This window comes from Pistacia vera, unplaced genomic scaffold, assembly GCF_008641045.1.
Source record: "Pistacia vera cultivar Batoury unplaced genomic scaffold, PisVer_v2 Contig421, whole genome shotgun sequence".
In the NCBI taxonomy this organism is placed as follows: Eukaryota; Viridiplantae; Streptophyta; class Magnoliopsida; order Sapindales; family Anacardiaceae; genus Pistacia; species Pistacia vera.
In genome coordinates, this window is record NW_022196248.1 from 168,883 (window position 1) to 192,306 (window position 23,424).

General features: G+C 34.7%; 2 protein-coding genes across 4 annotated transcripts in view; one reads left to right on the forward strand and one right to left on the reverse strand.

Moving 5' to 3' along the window:
- Positions 1–2,122: 2,122 nt before the first annotated feature.
- LOC116142902 (uncharacterized protein ycf45-like) lies at positions 2,123–9,070 on the reverse strand. Of its 2 annotated transcripts, none has more exons than XM_031428318.1 (9): positions 8,427–9,070; positions 7,508–7,722; positions 6,647–6,797; positions 5,862–6,053; positions 4,170–4,332; positions 3,800–4,035; positions 3,425–3,592; positions 3,218–3,340; positions 2,123–2,521 (listed from the first exon to the last, which is right to left on the reverse strand). In XM_031428318.1, exons 1-9 carry the CDS (start codon positions 8,841–8,843, stop codon positions 2,213–2,215), a joined length of 1,974 nt encoding a protein of 657 aa, XP_031284178.1. In that variant the 5' UTR covers positions 8,844–9,070; the 3' UTR covers positions 2,123–2,212. The 2 variants fall into 2 exon arrangements, with proteins under 2 accessions (XP_031284178.1, XP_031284177.1); XM_031428317.1 differs by having other exon boundaries at positions 3,416–3,592; positions 8,427–9,069.
- A 12,964-nt stretch (positions 9,071–22,034) lies between these two features.
- The window catches only part of LOC116142877, a 57,069-nt gene continuing 55,679 nt past the window's right edge, over positions 22,035–23,424 (forward strand). For both annotated transcript variants that reach the window (XR_004130056.1, XM_031428290.1), the window contains exon 1: positions 22,035–22,215. Coding sequence is in view for 1 of the 2 variants with exons in the window: in XM_031428290.1 (XP_031284150.1) it covers positions 22,156–22,215 (60 nt within the window). In the remaining variant the exon portion in view is untranslated. The remainder of the gene's footprint in view (positions 22,216–23,424) is intronic.

The window sequence follows — 23,424 nt, forward strand, 5'->3', positions numbered from 1 at the left end:
CTAAACAAGACAACAAAAAGATATTTGGTCCTGAAGTATTGTATCTAAATGTAATAAGTGTTTTATTATATTTGGCACAATATATGAGACCAGACATAGCATTTGCAGTGAATCTATTGGCAAGATTTAGCTCTACACCAACTCGCCAACATTGAAATGGGATCAAACATGTCTTTCGTTACCTCAATGGAACAAAAGACTTTGGATTATTTTATCCAAGGAAATTTGTTAATCATCCTAAATTAGCTAGCTATATAGAAGCTGGGTACCTTTCTAATCCTCACAAAGCCACTTGCAGATAGAATACGTTTTCACTTACAATGGTACTGCAATATCATGGCGCTTTACAAAACAAACATTGGTTGCCACTTCCTCTAATAACTCCAAGATTCTTACGCTTCATGAAGCCAACCAAGAAAGTGTATAGTTAAGATCTGTCATCCATCATATTGAAAGTACATGAAAATTGCCACGTACCTCAGATGCTCCTACAATTATCACTAAAAACAATGTAGCATGTATTGCCCTAGTCAGGAGAGGATATATCAAAGGAGACAGAACCAAACATATTTCATCGAAGTTCTTTTACACTCACGAACTCCAACGAAATCAAGAGATTGATGTCGAATAAATACGCTCCACTATTTATTCACTAAAGTCTTACCGACATCAACATTTGAAAAGTTAGTGTATATCATCGGTATGTGGCAGCTCAATAAGTTACTAAATTAATTCTGTCATCATGAAGGGGAACATTGATCTAAAGGAGCATCGATTAGAGGAAGTTTTCATAAAAGATTTATTGTACTGGATAGATGTGCATTGCACTCTTTTTCCTTGATCAAATTTTGTCCCATTGGGTTTTCCTAACAAGGTTTTTAACGAGGCAGTATTCCGCATGTCCAACACCATTATACAATTCATCATGTAATTTTGTTTATTTGCTTACGGTTTTTATCCCACTAGGTTTTTCCTAAGTAAAGTCAACTGTAATCGTCTGTAAGTGGGGGATTTTATTTGGTGCAAATCCAAGGTGGAGTGGCGTAAAGAAATATGGATCTACCACCATTTGACACCTTTCATCGTACCATTTCCGCCTTTTGACACATGGAAAAAGATGGCAACAATTTGTGGTACCTAGTGGCTAAATGGCAAGTTTTGATTAGTTTGGGGGGTGGTAGAATTATTATATAAATCCTTCTCTCCTTTGGAATTTAAGAGCACTAATATGAGAGATAATAAATTTCAGCCCCTTTATTATTCTTCTTCTATTTGCAATAGTCCCTTGTCTTTAATTTGATATGCATTAGTCATTATAATTGTTTTATATTTAGTAATTAGTTTAATTAAAAATATATTTTTTTGTTGCTGAAGTCCACTTTGTGTGTGAAGAAATTATTTAATTAATTAAAAGAGAAATGGAGTGAAATAATGCTGCCCAATGAAGCGAGAGAAAGTTAAAGTCCACCGAGAATGCACAAACAATTAATTGACCAATCTGTGAGTTTACGTGTCGCCACAGGACAACGTGGACATGCTGACATGTCATAGCATGCGCAAATCTCAGGTTGACCAGGCCAATCCTTAATTAATATAATTGGTTTGACTTGATTAAATTAGTAATTAATCTTTAATTAAATGTTAATGCGTTGAGGATAACGTGGTTTGTCTTGTCCGCTATACAGCTCTATTAAGTCTATAATCTTATTATAATCACACCAAATGTTGGTTTAATTAAGTGGCTTCATTATTAAACAAATTACACTTTTCCATTAACAAATAACATTAGAATTATCAAACCTTTTTTTTTTCTTTTTTTGTCTTTATTAGCCTGTCATTATTCATTTATTTAATTAATTTTATGTTTATCCATCCCCTTTGCCCATGTCAAACTTGATATATTTACAAAAAAAAATTAATGCTTTTTTTTCTTTCAGTGGGGTCACCAGCCCCCACTCGCCCCTCAACAGGTCCGTCCCTACTAATGTTCAACCTCAACATCATCATGGATAACCTAAGAGGAATGAATTCTTCAAGATTTTCAATGGAAAAATATGAACATGTTCATGTATTCATTAGTTTTCTCTTATTAATCAAATAAGATCATGATCTTCCATTAAAATAGAAAATGACCTGAAACGATGGATAAGAGAATCTATAATCAATCATTTACTTTAATGAAATGTTAACAGTATATGCAACATTGTAAAGGCTAGTCAGGCAAGAGAGGTAATCTGTCCACCGTATAGAGAGTACCATTTGAGTCGCTTTCTGAGCCGATAAAGTCATCAAAGCCGATGTCCAGATCAACTGTTTCATCACCATTTCTGGGTTCATCCAGCTTAGTCTGAAATGGCAGGATGCAGAGACGTGCTTCTGGATCTTTACCAACTCGCTCAGATTGTAGTTGGTACTTCCGGATGAGGTCCAATTGAAGGGATAAAATGTAGTATGGCCTTGGCAGTAGCTCCACAGCTTCTCCTTTTGGAATTACGACCTGCTCGATGGCTATTCTTGCCTCCTGTATGATGAAATGAAGTTGAATTGTAGGCAAACTCAGTATAGAGAAAGATGCATTCGCCAAACATCAAATAGATTGAATTACAATATGAGAATTTTCGTCTTTAACTAATTGAGCAGACAACTTGAATCTTGTTCTACGTTTCTATTTCTTTTTCCTTGGGCATTTTCTAGTTAAATATTTTTCAAAACAACTGCCTTTCACCTAAAAGACTACTTTTTACTAAATAAAAATGAATTTTACGTTCCATTATTTTATAAGAAAAATCAATCAGCACTAGAAATACAAAAGCACTATAGATATCTCTTTATCCTCTCAGTTTTATTTTCCTCGGTAATTGACATATAATTTTCTTTAGTCAAGCCAATGACTATGGATGGACCGGAGACAATACCTTTTCTTAAAAAATAAAATAAAATCTAGCATTAAGTTTTTTCTTTTTTAATTTTTTCAGGGTCAAACCGACCATTGAAATCTATTTTTCTCATTGTGGCAGTCAATAGTAATTATGGACGGATAAAGTTGTTTTGGTAAGTATAGGTATGTCCGGTAACCAAATCATGCTCTAACCAAATAAGTTGGATAATCCAAACATGTCAGAAATTATACAGTTTCTTCGAAAAAAAAAAAAACATCATTTTGCACTCTTATATTTATCTATGATCTATCAATCAATCATGCAAAAGTCCATGTTACCTCTAAGGCATCAATCTTCTCTGAAAGATTGATCTTGTCTTCTGATCCATGATCCTTTAATCCATCAGCATGATCATTTACTAGTGCCCTTATGGCCTTAGTTATCTGCACCAATGAGCTTGTCTGCAAAAAATAAAAAAGAAATTTAGTGGACACATTGGTGACAAGAAACTATAGTCGATAGAATTTCCAGTAAACCTTTGTTACATAAATGGGTATGTCACGGCTTTTAGCAGCAGCTTGAATACGGGAATTCTTCTTGAGCTTAGACTGCAAGGCAAGTAGCGCATCTGCTTCACTGATATTATCAGTCAGTTCAACTGCAGCATCCATTTTCAACTGTTTAATTCCTTGTATTACGCTTGCCTCCAGAATCTACAATAACTGCTCATTCTGTTAGTTTATACGACGAAAAGTTTCTCATTATGCATTAATACTAAAAGAGCCGACAAGGAGTTGACTGGGCCGTAGATGAGAAGTAAAATATTAGATAAAAAGAAAAAATGGGGGGTTGATAAGGCTTGGATCATGTAAATAGATTAACTTTTAACAATTTGAAACTATCACATCATGATGTCTTACCCCATAGACAGAGAGGCGAAGTGGATATCCATTTTCCCAAGAATCTTCTCCAACATTTTGATGAAACTCAGACACGAACTCATTATGGCCTGTTATTTCTTCTGTCATCTCTAGATCATCTTCATCTATTATCTCATATTTCTGGTCAGATCCAGGGACACTGAATGTTTCCTTTAACACAGTGTCTTTTGATCCATCAGAGTGCATCCTGCAAATCTCCACATTGGGGATACGACCTTTTTTTGCCAGCAGAAGAGCAATAACAAGCCAAACAAGGGATTATCACCATTTTGCCCAACAATCAAATGGTAATAAACATGAAATATGAAATAGCAATCATTTTCGTGTTCTTGAATAAGAGAATATACACCTGAAAGAATGCCATCCACTGTCGCTTCAAGACTACGATGAACTCGCAACTCAGTCTTAGAAATTATCTCCACAGCGCTACTGAATGTTGAAGGCCCTCTCCTCTCCAGCACTGTTTTCTGGACACCTCTACGGTTTGCTTCTTCATCGCCTAGTGTTACACTCTGAAATTAATGCAAGACCAGAATGGATGTCATTTTCTGAAACCTAATAGATATGTGACAAAGAAGTTATTAAAACTAAAGAAAACACACACACACACACACACACACACACACACACACACATATATATATATATATATATATATATATATCTACTGTAAATATGTGACAGAAATGATTTCGAGTAAGGCAGGAAGGATTAGCTTACAAAAAAATTATCAGAACAGTAATAACAGAAGTATCAATAAACTATTGCATCCCGTCTCGGATATAACAAACAAAAAAGAGATATTAGAACTATCTAATACAAATAAAAGTAAACAATCTCAATAAAGAGCCACAAAGGAGGGCTTGCAAAATATAGAAGTGGAAACAATGAAATATGTGAGCCATATCATACATAAACGAATATACATTGTCATACTAGAACAATGAAAACCCTTTATTCTAACTAAAACTCAAAAAAACAAAAAAACAATTTAAATTATGAGAAATAGGGAAATGAGTTAGCTTCCAGTTTCTCTCCTACTTAAAGACTGTTAAGACTCCCTGCACTATCAACCAGCAAACACACAAGCAATCCACAAAACAGAAAGTAGTATCCTCAATGAAGTCTCAACAAGATTATATTACTGAAAAATAGAAGAGTAGCCAACAATGTATAAAACACCAAACTGATAGATCCCAGCAATTCGAGGAGCTGGGGACCTCCCTCAATGACAATAGCCTAAAACTTTGATAATACTCCAGAACAGACCCCCTCTATTTAAACTATCTTCTTAACCACCTATTCTCTACTAACAACTTTGATTCCCCACTCACGTGACTGTAACAGACTCTCCAAACAACCAGGCACCTCACACCCTGCATTTACTGCCTCAAATGTCTCTTATGCCCTTTATATTGATAAACATGATTAATGGGAGGTCTATCAAAGACCAATGACCTCTTGCTAGTTAGAGTGGGCATTTCTTTATTAACTTTTTCCCTTCGTTTTTTTTCTATTTTTTCCTTTCTTCATCCCCATGAAAATGAAAATTTTGTCTTATTCAGAGGAAAAGGTCTTGGAGCTGACCATGGGATTTCCCAATTCTCAAAGGATTCTCACACAACTCGGTAGTTCACAAATGGCCATAATTTTTTTTACTTCATAGGTCGCTGAGGCTTATGTTCTTTAATTCTTATTCATGATGCTAAAGTTGTAAGGGACAAATAAAGCAACAGTACCCCTAGCCATTGGAATGTAGACATAGGCAACAACTAAATGGTACAGAACACATATAGTCCCATCCTGGCATAAAATGATACAATGCCCACCAAACTGATAACCATGAGCCAAATACAATTTAGCAACAAAAAATGGACTTGTTTATTTTGTTGTGAGATTGTTGCAGCTAAGACCTTATAATATCTGAACACTGATACCTGTGCCAAAGTCCTTCTTGATTAGGCTACTAAATAAATCTTAAAGCCTACTCATGTACAAAAAATGATAAACCAACTACATATAGCTAAAATTAATGGCTCACCTGCACTCCTCCAACAAGCATCTCCAATGAAGGGTTCATTATCAAATTCTCTATTGTTACTCCATGAGCAGTGGCAACTAGTTGAATCCCACGTTGTGCAATTGTGCTTGCTGCCATTGCTTCAAGTTTGGTGCCAATTTCATCAATCACAATGACTTGTGGCATATGATTTTCCACTGCTTCAATCAGTACCTGAAGGATCCAAAGCTATAAATATCAGAGTCCTGGATAAATGTTTGCTTAATGATAAAGTCAAATATAGGAATGAGAAAGTGCAAAATTAAATGAACAAAAGAGTAAGGATGAAACTGATCATGCAACCATGCCTGAAACTATGCTAGCGTGCATGTAGCACTTTACTTTATTGAGTGGGACGGGAGAGAACACATATAACATAGCCTTATCCATCTATTCATTCAAATAACAAAAAGATATTAAAATACTGTCTAATTAGTCTATACACAACTATGAATGCATTCAATAGACTTCTCATTCGAAGAGCAATAAACCTTTCTTTTTGTGTCCATTCTTCCCAAAAATTATTTGAAATGTTCCACTATCTCAACATGTTTTTTGAAAGAAAGTTTGATTGCTCTTGAATGAAAAGTCTATTAAAATAATTATTTGAAAGATATTAAAATAATGTTCTTTTCTGATATTTCAGAAAATTACTTTAATACCCTATGATAGAAGAATTTCAACCACTCATGCTTTGAGCTTTCAGTGATCAACCTTCATTACTAGACCAAAGTGGATAGATGATATTATAAAGTTCTAGTCCATACCTTATGTTGCATGTCAGAGTTAGGAACTTGCATCCGACGAGCATTACCAATTCCTGCATGAGGTATATCGCCATCCCCACCTATCTCATTGGAGGTGTCAACAATCATGACACGTTTCTTGTAATCATTTGCAAGCATCCGAGCTATTTCTCTGCAAACATTGAACTTTTAGGCTATCCTGCAACCAGCTTGATGCTTATTTCTAACAATGTGATCTCCTTATAAGTTAATATCTTATTTCAGGTGTTCTCACAAATCTATAAATGCTGGGGTTTTAAAATTCAAAGTTTTACGAGTATTGAACTATATGACTTGAACAATTCCATTTCCCAACCAGCTTGAAATCCACTCAATTTTATATTTTACATTTACATAATGTTCAGTACTTTTGCAGAGACATTGCAACAGATTAGACCCTTGCGTTGAATTTCAGAGCACTGAATATTATCAACTAAACTTAGAACTTTCAAGAACTTTTAACCATGAATAAATTACTAAATTATGATATCTAGATGTTAACAGATCTATTTGCTTGAGATTGTGAGCTGAATTTCTAAACATCCACAAGGGAGGGGAGTGGGTCCAGGCAAAAATTTTCCAGCTCTGACCAAAGAAATGTTTGTAAAGTATCTAAGCCACTGGACCAGAAACATTTAACCCAGACATATCTCATTCAAGTAAGGAATGCAGAAGAGCTCAGAGGCTTTCACTGAGAGGAAATGTGCTAACCTGATAATCTAAAGGTGAAATTCAAATAATTAGAGAACTGAAATCAATGAGAAGAGCACTGAAAAAAACAAATAAATAGAGAGAGTTACTCATGCATGCATGACAAGCAAATCAAAAATAGAAGAGACTAACCTGATAATTGTGGTTTTTCCCACTCCTGGAGGCCCAATTAGCAACAAAGAAGCTCCATCTTGAACAAGGTCTTGCAGTAAATTAGCGCTTCCTGATACTGCACGACCAACTCGGCAAGTTAGACCAATTATTGCACCCTTCCGATTCCTGATAGCACTAATGCGATGTAATGTTCGGCTGATGCCTGCTCGATTGTCAATGGCAAAATCACCGACCTGCATGTTAAGTTAGAAGCGTGCATTTCTCTATTATGATTCATCAACAGTATAGATTATATATTCATGAGAAAAATGAAACAGTTACAAGTCAAATAATACTCTACTGAATATAATGGGCACTAATGAGGGAATCAAAGAGCATTTTATCCTTAACATTTTAGATTCGTTCTGGTCGCATCTGAATGATAAAAATTAGACTTCCTCTTTCCTTTCTTTATCAGCCTCACAATGCACCTCCAAATTCCTAACACTTATGGGTGAAGTTTATTTTATCAGAATTTTTCGCCAGCATGGTTAAAACCACCAAACAAAATGAATTATACTACACTTAAAAAGAAAGAATCCCCACTTTGTATTCGATATAAGCTTCCATGTCAGTTAGGTTACAAAGTTGGGATATTTACTTTGTAACTCTAGCATTACTCGCCATAAATTACTATCAAAAAGCTATTAACAATTACTCTTGCATGCCAGTATAACTTTGTTTTATAAGAATCTCTCATTGGCATCTTCGGTTTTACAATGCTAAGTACAGACTGACAGACGCTTAACACAATCAATCATATTTATCATGCAATAACCAAAAGAAATAAAATCCCAATCCAAACACTCAATATTCCAATCAAGTTATAGCCTTCAAACTTTAATCAAACACTTGCCAGCCAAAATTCAAGACTCAAGAGCAAGAACCAAAATTTAACCTGAGATGTAGCATGTTCAAGGTCCTGGACTGTGATTGGACAATCCGATAAAACAAAGTCTCCAGATGGAAATCTAGCCAAAGGTTTGCGACCCAAATCCATAACCACTTCAATCAATTGATGAAGCTCCGGATGGTCACTAACTCTTCTTCGCATTTCCTCCTGTAAAAGCGCCAATAAGCGGCGTAATTCCATCTTAAAATCATCATCCACCGGAGAAGAAACTGCCCAATTCGAATACGAAAGAATTGAAACTTTTGCTCGATACACATAATATTTTTTGAAGAAAAAAAACGGGTTTCGACAAAAATGAAGAGAACTGAAATGGGTCTTGGATTTTGGTTGAAAGAGCAAAGCTTGATGCTTGTATTGGCTGGTTAAAGGAGGTGTATTGTGAAACAGAGAAAAACAGAGCATCTCTGTATCGGTTTTGTGTTGGCGGGAAATTTTGGTGCGAGTTTTTATTGGAAATACATTGACTTTTTGTTCTAGTTACATGTAAGTGGAGCTATTTGTGCTGATTTATGATTTCTTTTTCTGAAATTTTGTAAATGAGATATGCCGGTGGAGAGACTATCAGCCACGTACTTGGCTTGGAGGTGTGCAGATTACTTCTAGTCTTGTTTTGACGTGATATGGATAAAATAATAATTTGTAAGCTCAATTGACTGGTTTGCTTGATTCGTAGATTGGGTTCATTAAAAGAGGCTTGGTGATGAAATCATCAATGATGTACACGCCTCGTTTAAAACCCTAATACTAACTGTTAGATAAATTCTTTCAGTGATCACTCACCCTTATTAACATATACGGTGTCTCAAACTCAAAAATTTATGTTAAATATTTTTGCTCTTTTAGTTCTGGTAACCCAGTAGTGGTTATCTTAATTCCATATCACTAGTTAGCGTTAGCCCGAAAACGGCAGTCAGCAAGATATAAATTTCTTTTTTCAAATAAACTAAACTTAAGAAAAAAATTAATTTAAAATGAGTTGATAATTGTTTGGGATAAAAATAATACGAGCTTGAACTTGCCTCCAAATGGGCGAGTGCTAATAATACCCATCAAGCCCACAAACTTTAAGCCAACCACTAGCTCCTGTAAATGACACCTTGAAGCATTAGCTAATCTCTATAGCTCCATCGTCTAGTGCTCTACAGAACGCCTAACAAAGAGGCGAAGTAGTTGCACATGAAATTATAGAAAAACGGCCATGATGATTAGTAACTTGATGTCCGTAAAGTCCATTAACGTCTCTCAGTCCATGATATCTCTTCATCTTCAGCTTAATGGCTATCATTACAACAGTACGAATGATCCATTGATAATTCATGAAGATTTTACTACTGATAATTCAAAGTGCAAGTATTGTACTTTGATGACTCTTTTTTAATATGGAGTAGAGCTATAATTGTGTCTTTAAGAGCGAAGAATAAGCTAGGATTTGTGGATGGTTCTTGTGAGAAATCAAACTTCAATCAATCATTACATGCACAATGGGAGCGATGTAACTCCTTAGTGTTAGCATGGATTTTTAACACGGTCTCGAAGGATATATTCAATAGTATCGTGTATTCGAGTAGTGTACATCAAGTGTGACAGGATCTGAAGGAACAGTATAACAAAGTTAATGGTACAAGAGTTTTTGGAATTCACAGGGAAATTGTGAATTTGGTGCAAGGAACCAACTCAGTTGCAGTGTATTACAACAAACTCAAAACCTTATCGGATGAATTAAGCTCATTAGTTAGTCTGCCAGCACCAAACAGTGAATCAGCTAAAGCTTATTTAGCACATTTGAATCAGCAGAAGCTACTGCAATTCTTGATTGGGTTAAATGACTCATACAGATTAGTAAGAAGTCAAATTTTGCTGATGGCTACTCTACCCTCTATGAAACAGGCATACTCGATAGTTAGTCAAGATGAGAGTCAAAAGATCCTCTCTGGTTTCAATCATAGCACAAAAGTCACTACTGCGTTATACTCACAGGGAAACTAGAAGAATCAAACTCTAAACACAAAATATAAGGGAAAAAAAACCCTATATTGAGTGTGATTATTGTCATGCTCCAGGACACAAGAAGGAAAATTGTTGTAAGCTACATGTATATCCAACGGATTTTAAATTCACCGGAGAAAAATCGGGGACAAAGGCTAAGGCTAATCAAGCCCAATCTAACCAAGAATCTATTCCACAGACTCAAACCGTGAACCCAGAATTTGGAGCTAATCTTGGAAATGTGTTGACACCAAAACAGTATGCACAGTTGTTAAAATTTCTAGGCAAAGAGAACATCTCAACATCATTTACAAACTTAGCAGGTAAAACCATCTCTTTATACTCCAGTTTTAATAATGAGGATTGGATATTAGATTCAGGGGCCACAGATCACATGACCCATAATTTTCAGCATCTTGAATTTACTGTTGCTAGCCAATCACCCATAGTAAACTATGTAGGACTTCCTAATGGCACAAAAACCCCTATTAAACATATTGGTTCTATGAAATTGAAGGAAAACTTGTGTCTTGATAAAGTTTTGTTCTTACCATATTTTAAATACAATCTACTGTCAGTGTCTAAATTGACTTCATCAGGTGGATGTTCTATTACATTTTATCCTGATTTTTGTGTTATTCAGGATCTATGGAGTGGCAAACTGAAAGGGATTGGTAAGCAATGCCAAGGGTTATACCATTTTGTTCCTAGTTCACAAATAAAATTGTATAGTTTTGTTTTAGGAATAAAGGAAGTTGCTTGTAAGCATTCTTCTGATTTAGGACTTCAAACAATTGTCAGTAAACAATCAAATGTACATACTGCTTCTTTAATAAAGAACCCCTATTTGTCATCAGCTTTACCTACTGCCTTGCATATTAAAGATATTGTCCTTTGGCACAAAAGATTAGGACATGCACCACTTTCAGTTCTCAAAAGGATATATAATACTTTACCTGAACAACATGATTTCCATTGTGATGTTTGCCCCTTAGCTAAACAAACTAGGCTGCCCTTTGCATCAAGTGATACAAGTTCCCTACATGTTTTTAAGTTATTGCATTTAGATGTTTGGGGGCCCTATAGGATACCTACACAAGGAAATGCCAGGTTTTTCTTTACTGTAGTGGATGATTTCTCTAGGATTACCTGGCTATTTCTGATCCAGCATAAGTCAGATGTTTTCCAAACATTAAAAGACTTTGTTCACATGATCCAACTCAATTCAACCAAACACCTAAATGTATAAGGACTAACAATAGGTTAGAATTCTTTAATCATCAATGTCAAGAGTTGTTGGCTAGTTTAGGCATCATACACCAAAGTACCTATGTATACATTCCACAACAGAATGGAGTGGTAGAAAGAAAGCATAGACAAATACTAAACATAGCTAGAGCTTTTAAATTTCAGTCTAATATCCAAAATTATTTGTGGGGTTATGCTGTCAAGGCTGCAGTGTACATCATTAATAGGTTACCTACAAAAGTCTTAGATGGTCTGTCACCATATGAAAAATTCTATGGAACTGCACCTAAATTGAATCATATAAGGGTGGTCTTTGGCTGCTTGGCATGTGCTACCAATTTGATTCTTCATGATAAGTTTGCTCCAAGATCCACACCTTGTGTTTTCCTTGGATATTCTCTCACAAAAAAGGGCTATATCTTATATGATTTACACACTAAATCCATCTGCATTAATAGAGATGTAGTCTTCCATGAGCACATCTTTCCTTTCACTTGGCATCCTTCTAACAAAATTATTTTCTTGGATTCCTTTATGGCACAAGATTTTGATAATTCTGATCCTATTTTAAATACTTATCCTGACAGTGCAAGTATCCTGCAAGACATAGAACCAACAGATTTTTTGCCATCATCCCATCCTGATGTATTACCTTCACATAATGATTATGTCACTGATTCATCTGCTCAATGTAGAAGATCCAATAGGACAACTAGACCACCTATTTGGACCACAGATTTTGTTTGTCTAACTTTACCTCAGTCCAATTTGACAGCTCCCAATCCATATCCTATGCACAACTATATATCCTATAAACACTTGTCCCCCACTTACCAAAAATACTATCTAGTATTTCAGCTCTTACAGAACCTACTTCCTTCACCGAAGCATCCAAAGATCCGCAATGGATTGCTGTAATGCAACAGGAAATTCAGGCCTTGGAAAGAAATGAGACTTGGTCCTTAGTTCCCCTGCCTCCTGGAAAAGTACCAATCGATTGTAAATGGGTATATAAATTGAAGTATAAAGCAGATGGCACTCTAGAAATGTATAAGGCAAGATGAGTTGCCAAAGGCTTTACACAACAAGCTAGGATTGACTATGAGGAGACTTTTTCTCCTGTGGTTAAGATTGTTACTAGTAGGCTTGTGTTGGCTATTGCTTCCATGAAAAATTGGCCACTTTATCACATGGATGTTGGCAATTCATTTCTTCAAGGAGATCTACAAGAGGAAATATACATGCACCTACCTCAAGAATTTCCTAAACAACATGATACCTCTTTGGTTTGTAGGCTACACAAGTCTTTTTATGGCTTGAAGCAAGCCTGTAAAGCTTGGAATACCAAGCTCACTACTGCCTTTATGAAAGGAAGATTTCAACAATCACCATCAGATTATTCCTTCTTCTTTAAGAAGGTTACTGGTCATATTGTCATTTTACTCATTTATGTTGATGATTTAGTCCTTACTAGTAGTGATTCTTCATTATCCAAGCTACTAAAGATCTACAGCATTCCCATTTTAAGTTGAAAGATTTGGGTGCTCTTAGATATTTTTTAGGATTTGAGGTTGCAAGATCTTCCAAGGGGATTAGCTTATGTCAAAGGAAATATGCTTTGGAGTTAATTGATGAGTCAAGACTGGCTGCTGCAAAACCTTCTTTGGTTCCACTTGATCCAAATCTCAAATTCACTACTGCAGCATATGATGAGCAATTTCCTGGTCTACAGGATCCTGTCTTGCCAAATCCATCAATATACCAAAAGCTCATTGGTAAGTTGCTTTATTTATGTTTGACTAGACCTGACCTTAGTTTTGCAGTAAATCTTCTCAGTCAGTTTATGCATAAGCCTAAGGAGTCTCATCTTTAGGCTGCTCTAAAGGTTGTACGGTATGTCAAACACTTTCTTGGTTTGGGTTTATTCTTTCCTGCTCATGGTTCACTTCAGCTACAGGCCTTTTGTGATTCGGATTGGGCTTCCTGAATCTATTACTGGATTCTGTATTTTTTTAGGAAGTTCCTTGTTGTCATGGAAATCAAAAAGGCAAGCTACTGTTTCTCGGTCCTTTTCTGAAGCAGAATATCGAGCTATGACCACCACTGTTTGTGAAATTATTTGGTTGACACAGCTCTTAAATGACTGCCAATTCCACTCTATTGTGATAATAAATCTACCATTCATATTGCTTCCAATCCGATATTTCATGAGCATATGAAGCATATTGATATTGACTGCCACATTGTGCGTACCAAGATAAAAGAAGGGTTGATTGTTCCTACTCATGTTTCTACTCATGAACAACCTGCGGATCTGTTTACTAAGGCTCTTTCTAGCCCTGTTCATCGACATTTACTGTCCAAGTTGGGAGTGATTGACATTCATCACCCGCCAACTTTAGGGTGGGGAAGGGGGGGGGGGGGGGTATATTGCTGCTATTAAGTTAAAGTAGTTAGTTAGTTGACTGAATTAGCTAGTTTGTTACAGTAATTAGTTAGTTAACTGGACTATAGTTAACCAATTAACTATAGTTAACTGAATGTAATAAATTGTGTACAGTACTCGATTTTTCACTTGATAGCTGAATAAGAAACTTTACTCTTCCTCTTTGAAACCTCCTCTCTGATCAAAATAGAACATAATGGAGCTAGCCTTCCCATTCTGTTCTAATTATTGAGAATTTACTTTGTATATATCAAGAACGAGAACGTCTTCATTTAGTCAATACAATTATAATGTTCTGACCTGAATTTAATTCCCCATCTGAATTCTGATCTGGGGTCAATTTATTGCGCACTGCTCTCTTTTTTTAGCCAGGCTGCTGAAATATTTGCATTCACTGAATAAATTCTACAAAAATAATTTGTTTCTTCTTATCATGAAGTAAAATGCAGGCGCCCAACTGACTTTACAGAAGGATCTCATAAAGGTTGAGTGGGATACCATAAAGATTTGAGTGATTGAACAGAAGTGTTTCACCACTTCAAATAATGCTTGTTCTTCTAAAGTTTATACATTTGACTAGAAAATATCTTATGATGAAGATGAACCCAGGTATCTGGGCCTTTCCAGAAAGGCTCTTTTAACTCAGAAGGAACAAATTTGCTAGTCTTTTTCAGGCTTGAATTTTCCTGTTACTATCTGATTCTATATAATACGCAACCAAATACACACAAAAAAACTATTTAAAGTTCAAACCTGATCTTAGAAATTAAGTTTTCATACGGGTTTATCAAGTAAGACTTAATTTTTGAGGTTGAAGTAATGTACATGTTATAAATGTGACATTTCATGTCAGAAAATATCTGTTCTAAGAAGAGACCCCATTAATTAAGTTCATACGAATTTTCTTAGTTGTCAAGATCTTTAGAGTAATATATGCAGGCGGACCGTGACATTATGGAAATGCAATTTAGGGCTGTTAAACTTGTTAGATTAGACCTCTCACCATCGATATGGTCGGTGACATGGACAATCATTTACAGACAGAAGAAACAGCCAAAGACACCATTAATTAATCAAATTTGTTGCGTGACTTCTGCTCTCTATTTTTAATATCATTCATAGTCATAGATCACCTTCAAACATTTGCCTGTCAATCACCTCTCAGTAGTTGTAGGAGCATTTACTCAATAAATTAAGAAATAAATAATATCATTTCAAACAGTAACTTTTGGAATCATTTCTTACCATTAATTAATTACGAATGAATTGAAAATAAATTCAAAACTCTCACCAGCGTACTTTATGTTAAGGAACTGTCATGAACTGAGACGTGACTTAACATGATTAAATTTCCAACTTATAGATATTAAGGCTGCTTGATTCACAATTTTGTGTTTTTGAAAAAAGTTTTTTGAAAAAAGTTAAAAAAAGTTAAATTGGACGGGTATTATAATGTAAGATTTATAAATTAATAAAATACCTCTTATGTTTGTTTTTTTACAAAATACCCCATATAATAAAACATTAAAAGTTAACAAAAACACCCCCAACCCACCCTCAAATATGGACAGTCGACCACCACCGTCGGAGGGTGGCCGGAGTAGCCGTATCGGCGCATGACTGGCTGAATCTTACCGATCGTGCGTCGATATGGCCTTTTCCGGCCAGATCCACGGCTAGATCGGGTCATTAATAGCCAGATCTGGCCGTATTTGCTATTCAACGACGGCCAACAAACGGTCGTCGTTGATGGTCATCAATGACTATTTGTTGGCCGTCGTTACTGACTGGTTACGGCCAAAGATCTGACAGTCAACGGCTAGATCTTTGGCCTTAGATCTGGCATTTTTCGACCAGATCCATAGTGAATTTGGCCGAAAAAGGCTAGATACGCCATCTTACCAGATTCCGACCATTTTTCGACAGTGATGGCTGGAATCTGGTAAATGTGGATTGTTGGGGTGTTTTTATAATTTTTTTAAAAATATTTAGGGGTATTTAATTAAATTAATAAATTTAGTGGGTTTAAAAAAAGTTGAATAATATTATGAGTTTTTGGGTATTTTACTATTTAATTTTTTTGAGAATACTAAAATAGTATTTCCAAAATACAACCAAACGAAGCCTAATACTTTATATTTCACATTTATGAAATCAGTACATACAACAAAAGAAAGGGTGGTTCCCGACACTAATAAGCTTGTGTCACAATCTCATCGTAAAAATATTTACCTTTGCCATAACTGGCATAGACAAAAACCAAGAGACGTCATTTTTTTTTATATATAAACTTAGTTGTTAATCAACGACCGGAGATATATGAAAACCAAAATAACAGTAAACACACAAACTACAAATGGGTAAAGAGAAATAAAAAATAAATTATGATTTTATTCTGATTCACCTAAATAACAGACTATGTCTAGCTGAGCTCACCTTTCTTGTTTACCATCAAATTAATTTGTCATATTGTTTGCTATCACTCATTACAAGAAAAAAAAAATATATTTATATACTATATTTAAAAGATTAAAACTTAGTATTATAAGGATTTATATTCCTAAACCCAAACTTAATATTGAATTAATAACTTAAAGAAATCTTTCAACGGCTCTTCATGAAAAAGCTTAAAACCGTCTACGGGCTGGAGACAGGACCCCCAAATGTGTCTTTGTGACTCATTAATGCTAAAATGGTCGACAACTCTAAAAAGTTAATTCATAAATTCAGAATATAAAATGTGAGTAAGAATATTGATACTATGAAAGAGATCTGTAACATGTTATATTAAACGTAAATATGTAACGTCGACATGTCTAGAATTTATGTATCTCACATTTCATATTTTACATGTTATATATATGATACGATATGTTTAACAGTTAACAGTCACTCTACATTATTTCCATGCTGTACGCATTCAGGGCATGTACTATATGAAGAACCAATTATGTTGTGAAAATGTGAATGATATTAAATATTTCTGAGCAGAGAAATTTATGTATCCATGGCGATTGTGGATTCCAGGTTGTGAGAGTGGGGTATAATATATCAACGTCAAAAGGCAGAAGAGTAAAGGAAATATTATTATTAGGTTAAAACTGATGAGCGTGAAGAGCTGAGAAAAATTTTCCTTCAAATTCATGTCCCACATTCAATATTATAGCACCAAGGTGATCGACCAACCACTTTGGTTTGAGTATTACTATTCCAATGGCATTCTCTTTTTTAACAGGCCCTAACCACTTTCTATTATTTTCTTATCTAATGATTCACAGAATTTTTTTTTCAAAGTGTCTTTTTGCTTTTGAAAACAAGTTTAAACTGAACCCTAAACCCTTTTCGATTAAAGAAAACGTTATTTTTCTAAAGTCCTCAACTAATCCCTAGGAGTCTCGGTACGTACTACCGACTAAGTAAGAGTCTCAGTGACCACCTTTATTAGTGGGTGAGGGGACTCGAACTCAAAAACTGATAGAATATCTTTTACTTATTTATTATCAGGTCATCCGATGATGGTTAAAGTCGAATAATATTGTTTTTAAGGAACAATGGATCTTCGTTATATATAAGCTTTAATAAAAAGTATATATATGATGGTTTTGATGTTGATTTAGCACAAGATAGCCATATATTCAGCAAAAAAAAAATCAACTTTAATCTCGAAAAGTAATACCAAATTCTTGAATATGAGTGTGTGTATGAACAGGAACGTACAGTAGTCTTTAATAAAATTGCAACAGGACACCTGTTAAATACTTTTGATTTTGAAAGCAAAATGTAAACCCAGAAAGTTACAAATAAATGGATAGAAACAAGTTGAAAAATCAGATAAAGTTTATGCTCCATTTGCACGCTACGCCAACTGTTCAATTCCTATCGACAAAGACTGCTTTCATTGCACCATCACAATCATTCAAACGCGTGAATTTTCAATTACAAAGTTGTGGCCAAACCCAACCAGCTAGCTTTCTCGAGAAAATTATTTCAATGAGAAAAAAAGAAAGAAAAGAAAAACACATTCCCAAAGATATGCTTTGAATGTTTGCTATATAGCTCCAACAATTTGTCTCCTCAGACAATGACTTCCGTAATCAATTTGTGACAACCAATCAAGAAAGAGTTGAACAAGTTTTTTTTATGTTTTTTTTATTTTGCATGCATAAAAACAAACACAGATTTTTCCAATTCCTTGTAAACCACAATTTAAATGCTACCTACTACATCTTTTTCTTCCATTAAAGTCACATTCTTTAATTTTATTATTAGAAAACTAATTTATATCAACGTCCTAAACCCGAAACCCTATGAATGCATCGTTACACCATAAAATTGTGGCATTCTGTATTTGTTACAACAAGACAAAATGCGCCGTTGACACTGTGTAAATGGTGATATATGGTCTAGAAGGGTTTTATTTATTTCTCTTCGAAAAAGAAACTTAATGTAAAACCTAAAATTAATGGTAGCCATGCAGAATTTACACAGTAGTAACGTTGCAAAGCTCCAGCTTTTTTCATACAGGACAAACGAAAGAGATTATGGATGTTCTGGTAAGATTGAAACAACAATAAACTGATGAAATTTTACTGTCTTGTTCAGGTTATGAAAATTTAAAATAAGAAATGTCAACCTCATCATCTTCACGTTCATATTTCTCATCATCATTCTACGGAAAAAAATTTGTCTTATCTTTTGGAAATTACAAAGAATGTATGTGTGTATATACTCTTCAAAATAATGCTGTAATTGTACGGGTAAGAAGAATTTGTAGCAGTTAAAAAAGATTGGATCATTTTCATTTTTTCTTTTCTTTTCTTCTTGTTCGTACTAACTAATTAAATCTTCTTGGATCACGAACTGGCCTGCTCACTCTGCGTGCCTGCTGATTGAAGAAGAAAGGCCGATTCATCAGCTTTTACAGCTTTAACTTTCATTGCACAATCGAGTCTTGAGAGTTACATCACATACCTTAGTTTCTAGACCATTTTTATTCGAAAGAGAAAAAGGGAAGAACCCTTTTTTCAGCTTGAATCAAATGACAAAAGTGAGAAAAAAAACTGCTCATTTACTTTGATGATATTAATATAAGAAGATGAAAACGAGATATTAATTTGATTTGATGATTCCTTCTGGCATAATCAATTCTAGGATACGAATGTACCATTCACTCAACCTTGTGTCAAAATCTTATGAGCTGGATTACGAACTCCATGAAGTCCATTATAATTAAGATTCATCCTCTTCTTAAATGTGATTTTTTTTTTTTTTATCATTATGTAAATAAAATAGAATGATACAATGAAAATTTTTATCTTGTTGTGAATATATAATATTAGTACTACTCTTATCATTAAGATGATATTTCTATGGATTACAAAGATTGTTACGAATTTCAATCTTATTACGGGCTAGAGGATAAGAAATCTAAACCAATTTCAGTCTTAATATTAGGTACTTATTAGAATGTATATGTTCAGATTTAAACATGATATTTTCCCAAACCAATGCATATTGTGGTGGACAAATTTTTTTTTTTTTCCTTTAAAAAAAAAAAAAAAAAAAAAACTTTAATTTTCCTAAAATTGATCTAATAGTCAAGAAGGTTTGCTCCCTTTATTAACTTTCTAGATTCAAACTACATTGAAACCACCTGTTATATTTGTGACTTACCTGGAACATTATGTTTATAGAGTGTTCAATAGGACATAAGGATTAGTTGAGATACACGCAAGTTGATCTAGACATACCGGTTATCAAAAAAAAAAAAAATTTGACACATAATATCATATCTTATATATTGATTAATTTTAGGGCAAGAAAAAAAATTGTTAAGGTCTTTTTAATTTATAATCGAAAATAATTTTTAAAAACTAAAGTATGATTCAAATTTTGAGTTGCATCTAAAGATTTATAATATTTGATTCAAAAATTGTCTTCGGATTGAAAATAATAGAAAGACTTTTAATCATTTTTTATTTTATTTTACATTGGTTCATAGAATTATATCCTGAAACTTCAAAAACGTTTCAACTCATTTTTATCAAACGTATTTTCATAAGATTTTTTGTATGTTTTGTTTTCAAAAGAAAAAACTATAGTTACATTCTATATCGAATAAGACCTAAAGCATTTAAAATTTAACACTAAAAAGTATATTTTTTTATACCTATTAATAGTGAACATATGCATTGCAAAAGAAAAAAGCATGTAAAATAGAAGCAGCGAAAATTTGGAAATGAGAAGGGCGGCCAATAATTCTAGTGGGCCCAAGGTCACATGGTCAGGAACCCAGAGGTTGCGCATCTAATGCCCATGACCCACCTCAGTTGACGACCCCACGTAATCAACAACCACGTGGTATCAACTGCCACATGTCCTTTCGGTACACAGGTCATACACAAGATTGTTTTTACCGTTATTCTCACTCTATATAAAGTATAAACCATGCCTTCTTTTTTTTCTTTTTATTTTTTTCTTTTTTTAACGAACTCACTGGATGTTGACTTGACCACTCAGAATGAGTTAACATCACCTCAACACAATCATCAATATTCATTAATATTTACCGCCCAATTTTCAATTTAAAAAATATTATTACATTTCAATTATTTATTTAATTGTTCCGAAGAAAATGTGAAGACTAGTTAGATAACCTGTTTAAAAAACCGTAAAATATTATGTGTCCAAAACGGACAATACCACAATATCTTTGACAATAGAGAGATTGTTACAATAACTATTAATCTTTTCAAAATTGATTTGTCCTGATAGAGATCCCACGATGAACCCAAATAATGTTATTGACTAATAAAATCCAATAAAATTTTATTTCTTAGATGTAATTATTTTTAATAACCAATAAGAAATATTAAATTGTATCTCATAATTTATATGTTTCAAGGTTATCTCTGTAGGACGAGATATTGCTGCTGGTGCTTGGACGAGATATTGCTGCTGGTGCTTGGCTGTTGAGGAAGTAACCGGCGTCAAGGAATCACAACAAGCAAGAAGGAGAAGCTAAGAACAGAAGAAAAACAAATGACGGAGACGAAGGAAAAGAGAAGAAAAAAATTTGGCGCTTAAATGAAGCGTATTAGGCAAGCCATTCGTTATTATTAATTAAAAAAAAAAAATTTTAACAAATATGGACGCCAGTCCATGTATTTTGGACGGTCGTCCTAGTAGATGGACTGGCGTCCATGTAGTTTGGACGGTCGTCCCTAGTAGATGGACGCTAGTCCATATACTAGGGACGGCCGTCCATATTTACATTATATTAAAAAAAAAAATTAATAATAAAAAAATTTTACAAACTGGGGACGACCGTCCATCATTTAGGGACGGCCGTCCCTAAAATTTGGACGGTAGTCCTGATAATTTGGACGGCCGTCCTTCTAATTTGGACGGCCGTGCCGGTCCATATAGGGAGATGACCGTCCAAATTAGCAGGACGACCGTTCATCATTTACGGACGGCCAACCCATATAGGGGGACGGCTGTCCAAATTATCAGGACGGCCGTCCATCTCTATGGACGCCCGTCCAACATATTATATGGAATGGACGCCCGTCCTGCTAATTTGGATGGCCGTCCCCCTTATGTCTGTTTTCAATCGGTCCAACGTGGCGGCTTCCACGTGTTTCGATGCAATTTTTTGGTGTAACTTTTCGGTGGGTATAGCATTTTTGGTTCCCATAATCCAGTGGGCCGTCAATGGGCATCCCGGTGAACATTCAAACAGCACGTGGCCCATGTGGAGCTGAGCAGTAGATGATGGCGGGCCCCTTCATCCAATGGTCTCAATTGAAAGTTCAGTTCCCCACCTGATCCAACGACTAATATCATCTCAATTTTAATTAATTTATTCCCTTGATTTTTTAACCCTCTCTCTTTCCCCGTATCAGTAGCTGAAACAAAAGAAAACCAAAATTTGAACTAAAACCCTAATTCGACCCGTTGCTGCTTTTTGATTTTTTTTTTTTTTTAAAATTATTCAGTTACAATCAATAATATAAAATAATAAAAAAATTCATGAAAGGAACGAAACGATTCGCTGCGTCGGACTCGGCATCGGACCCGAACGACACCGCCGTAAGTTTCTTCCTTTTTTTTTTTCTGTTGTCTATTTTCTGGATGAACTTTGAGGTGGCTTATACACAGATGAGCTTAATTTCTATTCCACTTGGCTTTATTGATGCTGGTTTAAAAAATGTTCAACTTCTATTGGTTAGCTTATTTGTGTTAATATGCGGTTTAGTTACGGTGGATTTCAGCTTATTCGAGAATTCATATAATGTAAACGCAACAAGTTTTTATTTTTAAACATATGTTTGTTTCTTTAGCTTGGTTAAACTTGAGGATTGTTGATACGAAACGGTACTGGAAAAGATAATTTTTTGATTAATTAGTTTGTTTTGGGTGCATACATTGAATTACTTCTATTTCATTTTTATTTCATTCTGATATGAAGTCTTATATTAAAATTTTCATTGATGACCCAGTTTCGGAATAAAAGAATCCTGGCAGGATCCGCATTTGATTCTCATAGGGCTGAGCCATCCCAACAGCCGTCAACAGAGACACCAGCATTGGATATGCAACGGGCTGAGTCATCCCGTCAGCACGTGAGAGCACTTAATACCCAATTTGCAAGGTCCACTTACCCTATTTCAGTAACTGCAATTTCATAATGAAGTATATGATCATCTTTCCTTCTCTTTGTCTGTTTGTACTGCTGGTGTTGGCTTGATAATGTGATCAATTTCATTGTGTATGTTGTCATATATTGTCATAATTGAAGCAGTTTATATCTTACTTATCTTAGGTAACATTTAATGTTGTTTTGGTTCTTTGAAAATTTGGGTTTACTTATCTTGTTCTTCGGCGTAGAATTTAATTGAATTTGTTCAATTGTTCCTTTTTTCCACTGTAATTGTATATTGTTGAAGTTTGTTTAATATCTAATATGTCTGTACTTACTTGGTGTGAACAGTTGGGTGCAATCTCAATTAAAGAATCACCCCGAGGAACTTTGGGAAGATGGTGTTCGAGACTACTTGACTCATGCATCAAACATTATGGTAATTTCCAGCAACTGTTAATAGACATGGAATGTTTTTGGGTGCAGTTTAATTACCATTACTCTTTTCTTCTTCTTTGTCCCCGTGATTTGCAGATTGGATTGGATTGGTTTGATTTTTTATATTTGGCTTATGTGTGAGGTATCTACTTAAAAAGTGAACTGAACAAACTATTAGTATGATAATCAAGTATACCTGTTTAGGACTTGTTTTGCTACAA